Source organism: Gopherus evgoodei, chromosome 2, assembly GCF_007399415.2.
Source record: "Gopherus evgoodei ecotype Sinaloan lineage chromosome 2, rGopEvg1_v1.p, whole genome shotgun sequence".
Taxonomy (NCBI): Eukaryota; Metazoa; Chordata; order Testudines; family Testudinidae; genus Gopherus; species Gopherus evgoodei.
Window position 1 is genome coordinate 209,836,576 of NC_044323.1, and position 12,005 is coordinate 209,848,580.

General features: G+C 42.8%; 1 protein-coding gene across 4 annotated transcripts in view; it reads left to right on the top strand.

Annotated features, from left to right (window-relative positions):
* DLGAP1 (DLG associated protein 1) overlaps positions 1-12,005 on the top strand; it is a 679,455-nt gene that overhangs the window by 628,841 nt on the left and 38,609 nt on the right. For all 4 annotated transcript variants that reach the window (XM_030552824.1, XM_030552825.1, XM_030552827.1 and 1 more), the window contains 2 exons: positions 2,842-3,215; positions 10,176-10,267. In XM_030552824.1, the coding sequence (XP_030408684.1) occupies positions 2,842-3,215; positions 10,176-10,267 (466 nt within the window). The remainder of the gene's footprint in view (positions 1-2,841; positions 3,216-10,175; positions 10,268-12,005) is intronic.

Sequence of the window (12,005 nt, forward strand, 5' to 3'; positions counted from 1 at the left end):
AGCGCTGGGAGCGCGGCTCCCAGCCCTGCACGCTACACCCGTAAGGGATGTGGTTTACATGCAGCACTGGGAGAGCTGTCTCCCAGCGCTGCCGCTCCGACTACACTCATACTTCAAAGCGCTGCCGTGGCAGTGCTCCCGCAGCGCTGCCGGGGCAGCGCTTTGAAATTCCAAATGTAGCCATACCCTAACACTCCAAGGACATTCTCCTGGCCATTAATCAGCTCAGTCACTTCTGGTGCAGATGTGTTTCATCAGTATACAAACCACATTCTCCATCATTCTTTTTAAGTCCATCTGCATGTGCTTCATCAACAGCAGTTAACTCTCCTGAATATCGGTAGGTTTTGCATCATAAATGCCATGCTGCTTTTGGCGGCTCCAGAACTGGTCAAGAGTTGTACAATATTCTGTCCTGTTCAGAAATTGTTACCTTTTCTTTAGCACCACCAACTTGTCCTTTCATGGGCTGTTTAAACTAGGCCTTAGTTCACATAGGAAATTACTAAATGCACTGTTTTTAAAATATTAGGAGCTTGTTTTTATTCATTCCCCCCACACTAGTTCCATCCTACAAAGAATTTGTTGTTTCTCGCAGCTACATCACAAATCAGGGCTTGTCTTCACTACAGGGGTAAGCCGACCTAAGTTACACTACTCCAGCTCTGTGAATAAGCTCCACTCCAGCTGGAGTCAATGTAGCTTAGGTCGACTTACCCCAATATCTTCACTGCGCTACTTCGACGGGAGATGCTCTCTGGATCGACTTCCCTTGCTCTTCTCAGAGAGCTGGATGGCATTGACCAGAGAACATTCTACTGTCAATTTAGCATGTCTTCACTAATTCCACTGTATAGATCCCTGGTACATCGATTGCAGCAGCGTTGAACTCCCCATAGTGAAGACCAGCCCCAATCACAGTTTGCTTTATTACACTTTCAAAACCCTAACTACTTCAGTGAGCTTTTCTTTTTCCATCCTTGTTTCATATGCTTGATGAATCTACTGATGGAGAATTTTATATTTGCAGAAATATCAGAAATACTGGAATCCATTTAAAAAAAATCCATGTGTGATTTCATGACCTGGTGATGCCTTTTACTCCACAGCAAAGAAAATGCCTTCATACAGCCATCAAAAAGATATGAGTTGTGTGGATCTGGGTTAGCCAGATTAATATCATAATGGCTTCTGGCTCAACAAGCACATAGTGCAGACAGGCAGCAGAACAATTGTAGTACAGTTACCTTTTATGTGGGTTGCACAAATCGTCTGCCAATTAAGAGGCTCTGATAAGTCATGTCTTGTCTTGTGACTGTTGTTAATAAGAATGTATATGAAGAAGTTTGCATCTGAACTATGCACAGATTAGTGCCTGTATTTATTTTTTTTTAAATAAAATAAAATATTGCTTCATTGGGTTTTGGTTCCTAATAAGCTTTTTTTCTCATTTTAGAGCATTCCAGGATTTCATTAATACAGAGCAGCCAAATGGCCTTTGAGGATAGATTTTTATTTATTTCTTTAATTTTGTATGCACAGGCCATAATTCTCAAACCTGGGGGAACCTAAAGTTAAGCTTCCAAATTCATATTCAGACACCTGAATAAAAGTGGTCTGACCTTCTGAAAAGCAGGGCCCCACAATCCCAATGAACCATGGTCTTTCTTTCTAGGCCCCAATACAGCACAGTCTGATAGAACTACTCACAGTGTGTAAAATTAAAGAAGTGCATAAATCTTTGCAAAATTGGGGCTGTCATTAGCACAGGAGAAATTTGTGATAATGGTTGGCAATTTTTTTTAAAGTGGCTTCTACAGTTATTTTTCATGTTTAATAAATATTTCAAAGAGACCTGAGGACCTTTGGCAAAGAATGAGACATCTATTGTTTTCAGATGCATAGACATAAGTTTTCATATGATTAGTGGTAACAGACTTTAACTTACGATGCTCTTTGATATTCTTAGGCCATGCCTATACTACAGGCACTGTAGTGGCATTGCTGTGGCTCCATAGCTACTCTGACATAATCCCATAGCATGGATGCAGCCTATAGCTATGGAAAGAGTTTTTCCATCTCCCTGAGAAACGGTACTAGGTCGACAGAAGCATTCTTCTGTTGACCTTGCTTCCTCTACACCTGGAGTTAGGTTGGCATAGTTGTGGCGCTCAGGGGTGTGAAAAATTCAACCCCCTGAGTTGTGTAGCTGTGTTGACCTAAATTTTAAATGCAGACCAGGCCTCAAATGCAGTAGCTGCAGCTCCCGTCTTCACTGTCCAAAGAACTGTTTAAAACTTCGGCCTAAACATGGGTCTAATGTAGTATACTGATACCACTGTGATAAGTATAGTAAGAGTACCTAGAGAGAGAGAAAACCTGGCTTCAGTAAAACTTTGCATATAATGCAGTTTAGCCAGAGTGAGTGTCTGGGGGCCAATCTCTGTTAATCTTGTTTAAAAACCATGCCATTTTGGAGGAAGCCCCATTGCTTGACTCATTTAAAAACTGGACTGACACAAATTAATAGAAAAATCCAGTGAAGGAAATAATAAACTGGCAGAGGACGGACTAGATGTCAGTGTCTTTTCCGACCCCTATATTGATAATCATGTGATTCACATCTGAATGAGTAGAAGTATTAAGTAGGGTAATGCAGCTCTCTAACTGGAGCCTACTGTGGCTTGTTGATGTACAGGGCCCTCCTCACCTTCTCCCCCGCCCCCACCCCGCCCCCATACAGATTGACCTTTGCATGGTTGGAATCCATTCTTTTCCCCATTGGTTTGCTGCTAAAATGTGAAAACTAAAATATGTCAGAATCTTTCTTACTCTTTCCAGTGTCATCCTGCATTACCACATATAAGAAGACACCACCTCCTGTTCCACCAAGAACCACCACAAAACCGTTTATTTCCATCACAGCCCAAAGCAGCACAGAGTCTGCCCAAGATGCATACATGGATGGGCAGGGACAAAGGGGTGATATCATCAGTCAGTCTGGACTTAGTAACTCTACAGAAAGCTTGGACAGTATGAAGGCCCTAACTGCTGCTATTGAGGCTGCTAATGCACAGATCCATGGCCCTGCAAGTCAGCATGTAGGCAACAATAATGCAACTGTCACCACAACCACCACCATTGCCACTGTTGGTATAGAAGACAGAAAGAAGGATCACTTCAAGAAAAACAGATGTTTATCCATTGGAATACAGGTAAAGTATAGTAGCAGATAAGTGTCTGTTTTTGTTGGTGGTGTTGTTATTTATGGAGTGGTCCATTTTTTTCTCTTTTGAATCCATTTTTTGGTTAGTTACCCATTTCTATCAGGTGACTGTAGAGATTTCAGTAGTATTTAATTATTCTCTGTTGCTGGTGATGTTTTCCTAATTAATTTTAAATATATCAAATGTAAGGATTTCTTGAGTCTTTTTGCTACTTATTATTCAGCTCTGTTAAATTGCACACATGAGCACAGACTAATCATATCACAGCAGGGGTCAATGATATCATTGAAAGAGAATCTGTAAAACAATGATTTACACTACACTATCACCAGAAAAATATTTTCAGCCAGCGTAGCTGAATTGTCACTGCTTATTCATGCATTTGGAAACAACTGTTAGTCATTTGAATGAGGCAGCATTGTTCCACTTAGCTGTTATCTCAGCCTCAAGAGCACAGGATAAGATCCCTCTGATTTGCCCTTGTTTAAAATAAATTAAACTTTGTTACTTCTAGTGAAATGTAACAAGAAAACTAATCCAACCACACTCAGTTGAAGCTTAGGGGAAAGAGAAATGTAAATAAGCTATATACTTCCATTTTAGATTTGATCTAAGTTTTTTTATTAATCTCTCTTATGCATCCCTTAAGATAATGACTGTAGAGGTATGACATACCCATAATCACTATCTACTTTTTCATTCATGCTTTTAGAACAAGACAGTCTGGGTTGGAGTCAGCTAAGACTCAACTCTGGTTTTTGCAGGGAAAATAAATCGCAAGCAAATAGGGCAGTGTTCTCAAATGATCAACCTTCCTCCCCCTGGAAAAAGTGGTTAGTCTTTTCCTAAAGATGAAGTTTGCACATGAATGGTCTCTCACAGATTTCCAGTATGTTGGTCTTATTAGGTTTATCTAATTACTATGGGCAAGGCTGAGACTTTAGGCTGCGTGTGGTGTGGAACTGGGAGCAGCCCATGGATCAAATTGTGACAGAAGCCGTGTCTACACTACTGGTGCTACAGTGGCACACCTTCAGCATTGCAGCTATGCCACCATAGTGTAGATGTTTCCTACAGTGACAGAAGAGGTTTTTCTGTTGATCATAGGAATCACAGAATCATAGCACTGGAAGGGACCTCGAGAGGTCACCTAGTCCGGTCCCCTGCACTCAAAGCAGAACTAAGTATTATCTATACCATCCCTGACAGGTATTTGTTAAACCTGCTCTTAAAAATCCCCAATGATGGAGATTCCATAATCTCCCTAGGCAATTTATTCCAGTGCTTAACCACTCTGACAGGAAGTTTTTTCTAATGTCCAGCCTAAACCACCCTTGTTGCAATTTAAGTCCATTGTTTCTTGCCCTATCTTCAAAGGTTAAGAAGAACAATTGGGCCTGCCGTGGCAGTACTTCCAGTGGTGCCTCGTCTCTCAGGGTTCACATTGCTCATGGATCTGCCGTGGCTGGCGGGTGGCAGCATGGAAGCATCAATCACCCAGAGCCCTGCACACTCAGGCTTTAGTTCACTAGATCTTTACATCATTCCCGCTTCAGGTCCCCTGGGTCATCGACGCTAGGCCAGGCTTATCTGGGTGTTCCCTGTGAAAACTCTCAACCTGTTCTGGGGTGTAGACCTTACTAGCAAGCTCTCAGGACTGTCCCAGTCTATGAGGTACCACAATCTGCCTAATTTCAATCTGGAATCCAATATGGCATGGACTTCACACTTTTCATGGTCTTGAAACGGAACTGACAGAACGGCTGCTGCATCTGGTTGGGGAATGGGTTTTCCATGTATGGCTTTAGGAGGGAAATATGAAAGACAGGGTGCAGGTTGAGAGACCTAAGTAAGTGGAGCCTGAAAGTAACAGGATTGATTTTCTGACAAATTTGATAAGGAATTGATGGTCTAGTTTGTGAGATGGCCTGTTTGTGTAGAGATTTTTGACAGATAGCCAAACCTTTTGGCCTACTGGAAAGGTTGGTGCTTCCTGTCTTTGGTGCTTTATGTGCCATTTTAGGCCGCCTTAACATCCTCAAGATAGCCCTTTACTTCTTTCTGACAGTGGCAAATCTGCCGAACCAAGTCCACCCCAGCTGAGTTCAGGGAGACTGTCAGTAGCACGGGGTAGAATTGCAGGGGGAACCCATTGGCACAGTTTAGGGCAACTGTGTCTGTATGTCCCCTCAGGGGTTCAGCAAGAGTACCCACTCTTGCCTTTCAGATCCCCAGCTGTTGCCTCTCTTGGATGGAGACACGTGACCGAGGTATATCCAGGCTGGATAGTTACCTTGTCTTCACTGTATAATTCCCTGCAAAAACAGTTTGCCCAAGGATCCCTGTGTGCTTTCTCCTGAGAAACAAATACAGTGCTGTTGCTACAGCTGTAAGTTACTCCACAGCTCTTCCTAGGCAAGCCTACTTTTTTCTTAAGATACAAAACATTACAGAGAAAACGTATTAAAAAAACAAAAGGACCTAAACCCATTCCAATAAGTTTACCAGAGACCATTCCAACTGTCACATGGTCTCTGGCAAGTGTTCTCTTTTAATACCCTACCCTAGGGAATTCCTTGTGGTTAAATATTCATCATAGCTTCAGCTCAGAATAGGCACACTAATAACATGTTCAGTTTCCTTTTTTGTACAGTTCAGGAGTCTTTGAACTGGAGTTTCCAGAATCAGTTAATTTACAAGAGGTTTCTCTCCCCAAGTTTCGCTTCACAAGGGAGAGAATTTGCATTCCCTTCATCTCAAAGTATTTCCTAAGAAAACCCACTTCACCCATATTGTTCCAAAATGACCTGTGAACTTCCAGAAATGGCATTAATCTTGTCTTTGTACTAAAGAAGTTCCATACAATCTTACAATAGTACATAAACATTTGCATTTGTAATACAATGAACTCCAAAGATATTAAGCATACTTCAATAAGGTTTAACTTCATTTAGTAAAGTTTAATTTAATTCTATAAAGTTCAGGATTTTACAGGATAAAGTCAATCCACCACACCTGTAATTGCAAAAAAAAGGGGCTCTGCCCAGTGGAGGCATGGTTGGTGTTGTATGCAAATTCAGCATAGAAGCAGGAGGTGGACCAGTCTTCTTGGTGATAGTTAACTAAACGTCAGAGATTTTGCTATAATACTTAATTCACCTTCTCTGTCTGGCCAGCCGTCTGGGGGTGATACTCAGAGGAGTGGACATTTAGTAACCGGAGGGCTTTGCACCTTAAGCACGAGATGAAGTGTGGTCCTTGATCTGATTTGATGCAATCAGGAAACCCACGGAGGTGAATGACATGCACTTGTAGGAACTGAGTGGTCATCTTGGCTGAGGGCGAGTGGTCACAGGGGACGAAATGTGCCATCTTGGTCAACTGATCCCCGATCGTTCATACTGCCATGAAGCTGTTAGATTCAAGAGGTTCTACAATGAAGTCCATGCTGACAGCGGCCCAGGGCCTGGATGGGGTTTCTGGTGTCACAGGGGTGTGGTACCTTAGTATGGGTACACAGGTCACAAAGGTGACTATAAACTCCAATGTCATCCCACATTCAGGGCCACCAAAAGAAGCAGAAGGCTGGACAGTGGGTTTTGAGGCACCCAAAATGGCCTGCTAGGAGGTTATTGTGATACAGGACCTCCAACTGCAGAACTTATATGCAATCATCAACATAAATTATTCTGTCCTGCATGAACTGTTGCCTCTTGGTCCTGATTCTTAATCAGTCTGGGGGGTCCATTCTAACGCCTTCTGGGGAGAGGATGTACCCCAAAAACTCTGGAAGTTTGGTCAAAGGTATATTCTCTAATTTTGCATACAGGCCATGATGTCGTAGTCTCTCCAGGACAGACCTAAGGTGGCATTTGTGTTGCTCATGGTTTTCTGAAAAGTCAAGCATATCATTGAGGTAGACTACTACATACTGGTCCAGAATTTCTCTGAACACATTATTAACAAAGTGTTGAAAGATTGTAGGTGCATTAGTTAGTCTGAATGGCACTACCAAGTATTCAAAGTGCCATAACGGGTCCAGAAGGTGGTCTCCCACTTGTTCCCCATCTAGATATGCACTAGGTCCACTGTGGTGAATAATCTATACAGATTGCTCATGATCCAATAGTTCTATATTAGAGGCAAGGAATATCGGTTTTGGTTCAAAACAAAGTAATCAACACATTGCATAAATTCAGTCATAACGGACTTTCACCCGGGGCTTTTGATCAATGGGGCAGTTATAATCCCAGTACAGAGGTAGTGTGTCTAGATTTCTTTTTTGAAAAATGTCAGCATAATATTGGTATTTATCAGGAATATGGGAGGTCAAAGCTGGGGTGGTCCCACTTGCCAGATGCCACAATCTGAGATTTGTTCAAGGGAGGGATTGATGCTGCCTGGGATGGGCTCCCAGATCCAACAATTAATCGCTGCCGATGCATAGGCTGATCTGTTGGCAATGCTCAGAGAAGGAGCTGAAGTAGATGGCACCAGTTAAGGAATCCCCTGAATTTTTGGCAGTTTCCGTCAAGGCATTTGAGTTGAGGCACCACAGGCGCCTGTTTGAGTGGTTGAGCCACCATTCATGCCTGGAATGTTCTTCTCTTGCGAGCGGCTCACTAATTCGCAGAGGGCCTGGAATGTAAATTCTTGTCTTGTGAGCCACCCACTGATTTGCAGAGGGCTTGCTTTTCTCCCCAAAATTGCATCACCTGAGCCTGCAGAGCATGAACCTCAATCTGAGACAGACAACCTGCTTCTGTGGATCTGGTGACCTGCATGGTGTGCCAGGCAGCAGGAGGCCCATCCTCTAACTACTGGGGCATCGTCCATGGGGGGGATCAGAGACGGTCTGTGCAATCTGTTACAAACTGGGTTATTGGCAGTCAGGCCTACTGGTCAGAGCAGGAGTCAGGGACTGGTAAACAGAATCAAGGATTGGAACCAGATTGAGACCGAATTCAAACCTGAGTCAGAACCAGGAATTGGAACCAGATTAGAGATTAGCTGGATTCAAGGCAGGAGCAAGGCTGGGACAGGACTGGAACAAGACGAGGAAACAGGGATCAAGAAGAAGGCATGGAAGCAGGAACAAGGCAGGTTCTGTCTCAGCAGCAGGTCAGGGATCAGTCTTGTTGCACACACGGCTTCCTGGGACCCCCTCCATGCTTAAATAGTGGCACATGAACCAATCAGCATCAAAGTGGGTGCTGCCATTCAGGTTTTCATGGCTCGCCTCGTCTCCCAGGATTTACAGTGCAGTGATCTTGGCTGTGCTGTGGCCAGGGCTGGCTCCAGGCACCAGCATTCCAAGCTGGTGCTTGGGGCGGCATTCTGCAAGGGGCAGCAGTCCCTGTTGTTTTGCCCCCAATCAGCACGCCGAATTGCCTCCGTGGACAGCTGGGGCAGTCTGTGTGCCCTTAGGGCGGCAGGTGCGTTTCCGCTGTGGTGGCAATTCAGCAGCAGCTTCTATGTTTAGATGTCCGTGGCGGCTTTAGCTAAACATAGACGCTGCCGGCGAATTGCCGCCGCCGTGGAAACATGCCTGCTGCCCTAAGGGCACACGGACTGTCCCTGCCGCCCCCGGTGGCAATTCGGTGTGCTGCTTGGGGTGGCGAAAACTGTAGAGCCGGCCCTGGCTGTGGCTGCCAGATGATGGCATGAAAGTGTCAGTCACTTGGAGCCTTGCACACCCAGGCTGTAGCCGACCAGGTCCTTACGCTCAGGGGTGTGGTAAGGACGTGTCTACACTTACCAGATTGGCACTCCTGCAATCCATGCAGCAAGTATTGATTTAGCGGGTCTGGCGAAGTCAGGCTAAATCAATGGGAGAGCACTCCACCTCCTCAAGAAGCGTAAGGGAAGTCGACAGGAGATGTTCTCCTGTCGACACAGCGCAGTGTAGCCACTGCGGTAAGTGGATCTAACTATGTTGACTTCAGTTACGTTATTCACATAACTTAAGTTGCGTAAGTTAGATCAATTTACTGTGGTAGTGTAGACCAGCCCTAAATTTCTGCAGCCCTTGAAAGTATGCAGCTTATTGCTTCCCTTGTACCCTTAGTTCCTCCCTAACCACTTGGTTGCAGGAGAGAGTCTCCAGATACCTGGACCTGTGCTCAGCACTAGACCTGAAACCAAGATCCAGATAGGCTGAGCAAGCTGGGGAGCCCTTAATTCTGCTTACTCCCCTAATCAGTCATATAAGGCAATGGCACAGTCTAGCCCCGTGTCCCTCATTTCAGTGAACGACTTTACTGCTGACAAAGACCATCCTACAGGGGAAAAAATTACAAAGCTAGAAGTAAAATTATTGGAATACTAACAAAAATCTATGTGGATTACATTGGCGGAAACCTGAATTAACAACAGTATTGTAATCCTTAATCTTAAAAGGACGTCTAGGGATCTCCCAATCCATTCTTAAAATAACTGTTCCTGTAAGTAAAATACATTTGAACTTAATACTGTATTGCAGTAGCCATTAAAGGGGAGATTTTCAAAGGCACAACTGGCAGTCGTTTGTGACTTTGAAATTTTCCCCTAAAATATTGACCTATACTGATTACAAGTAATTATATTCCTTATACAAAGTGTGACAGGCATATTGAAAATATGGTGGGAATTTTAGTTACTTATAAACCGTCACAGTGTCCCGTGAACTTGTCTGTCTCAAGCAACAGTGTTGAGATGCTCCCTTAAATGTTTTGAGAGATATTGCACCTTAAACCTTTCACTGATCCGGGTCTACTACTCACGCAAATCTCAAATAATAGTAACTTTAGAGGGAAATTCAACTGTTGTCAGAAAGAAGGAAACATTTTTGTGGCAGGTCGCTTTAATTTTGTTATTGTTGCTGTTGTTAACCAGACCTTTAAAGCAGAGCTATGAAATGTCAGCTGTCCTGGTGTAGACAGTAGAATTTATATCTGGTTATTTCTTCAGGTTGATGACGCTGAAGAATCCACCAAACCAGGTGAAAATAAAGCAACCAGTAAGTTCCAATCCATAGGTGTTCAAGTAGAGGAGGAGAAGTCGTGAGTAAACATTCATTTGATTTTCTGAATGTTCATGTACAATATTCTCTTTCGTGCCTTTAACAGAAATATCTCAAATAAAATCACACCAATGAGACCAAATATCCATCTGCTGGCATGCAGACAGCATCCTTTTGAGGTTTTTATCATATTTAGTATTTTAAAGAGTAGATCTGAACAAAGGTAAAACATGTATATGTTTCCACAATTCATTATGTTCCTGTTTTACAATTACATTAAAAGTGATGCACGTTCATTTGGAATGTCAAAATTTAAAAGGTATAAAAACATTATGAAAATCTTTTCTAAAAGAATAAACAAACAAAACAATCTCACTTAAAAATAATATAAATCTTGTCATAGGAGATCATTTCTGTTGATATTATCTCTCTCAGTATAACACTGTAGTCTGAAATCATAGGTGAATGGCAGCTGAGCACAGATGTGTGGTCTAATGGTCTGAACACAGGACTGGGAATCAGGTTGGCCTGAGTTTTAGTGCTGGATTTGAGACTGATCTCGGGGGGGATTTTGACAAGTCAATTAATTCGTCTGCCTTGGTTTCCCTATCAGTAAAAGATGGATAGTAATATTTTCTTGCCTATACTATGAGGATTAATTATAAAGTAATATCTGTAAACCACTTTAAAAATAATACTGCAAAAATAATACTGTGTTATTGCCCTGTTGACCAATACAATGACAATATGTATTGCTAGTATTGAATCTGATAGCCTAGAATTAAATGCACCATCTTTAAATTAGTGGGTACATGAGTACAAGCTAAAAGCTGGCTTCTTATACATTCTATCCCCTTACTCGTTCACAAGAGGACAACAGATAGGTAATATGCAGCATTGTTCTAGCCATGTCAATCCCAGGATATTAGAGAGATAAGGTGGTGAAAGAGACAGAAGTTGGTCGAATAAAAGATACTATCTCATCCGCCTTGTCTCTCTAACAAATAGGTTAAGCAGGGGATGGAGCTGAAGTGCATGAGTGCCTGCAATCATGATAAAATTTACCTCCTGGATTGGCTGTTGTTGGGTTGCTGTGCTGGAAAGTTGAGTATGATTCAGCATTGTGTCGCATATTTTTTCAGGCGCTGATTTTTCAGGAATGGTAGGAGAGTTAAATGAAAAACATTATGTACTTTAGAGATCCATAAAATTTTGACAGGTTTCAGAGTGGTAGCTGTGTTAGTCTGTATCAGCAAAAAGAACGAGGAGTACCCGTGGCACCTTAGAGACTAACAAATAACTAAATGCCCAAATAAATTGGTTAGTCTCTAAGGTGCTACAAGTATTCCTCATAAAATTTTGAATAATTATCTGTCAGTGAGATTTTTTTTTAACCCACTGTTTTGCGGTATCTAAAGTAAAACATCAGTTTATAAAACGTGAATCTCTTCTAGAGTTGTTTATTAAATTAGTGCTTGAAATAAAAATAAAGAAGGCCACCCCAGGCATTTATGCTTCCCTTTCCCCCACCTGGAGCACATTGCAGGGGGCCATCTCTGTCTAGAAATTGCCAAAGGGACTTTTACCTTGTCCATTTCATCTATGACCAGCCAAACACATAAGGCAAATCCTGATCCGTGCACAAACCTGACTCAATGGGTTTTATATGAAGGTTGGGTGAGGGGCAGAATTTTCTCCTTCCTCTCAGGACATGGAGCACCAGCGGAGGTGCTCTACTTCCACGGCTGCAGAGGTGGACACAGTCCCTCTGATCCCCC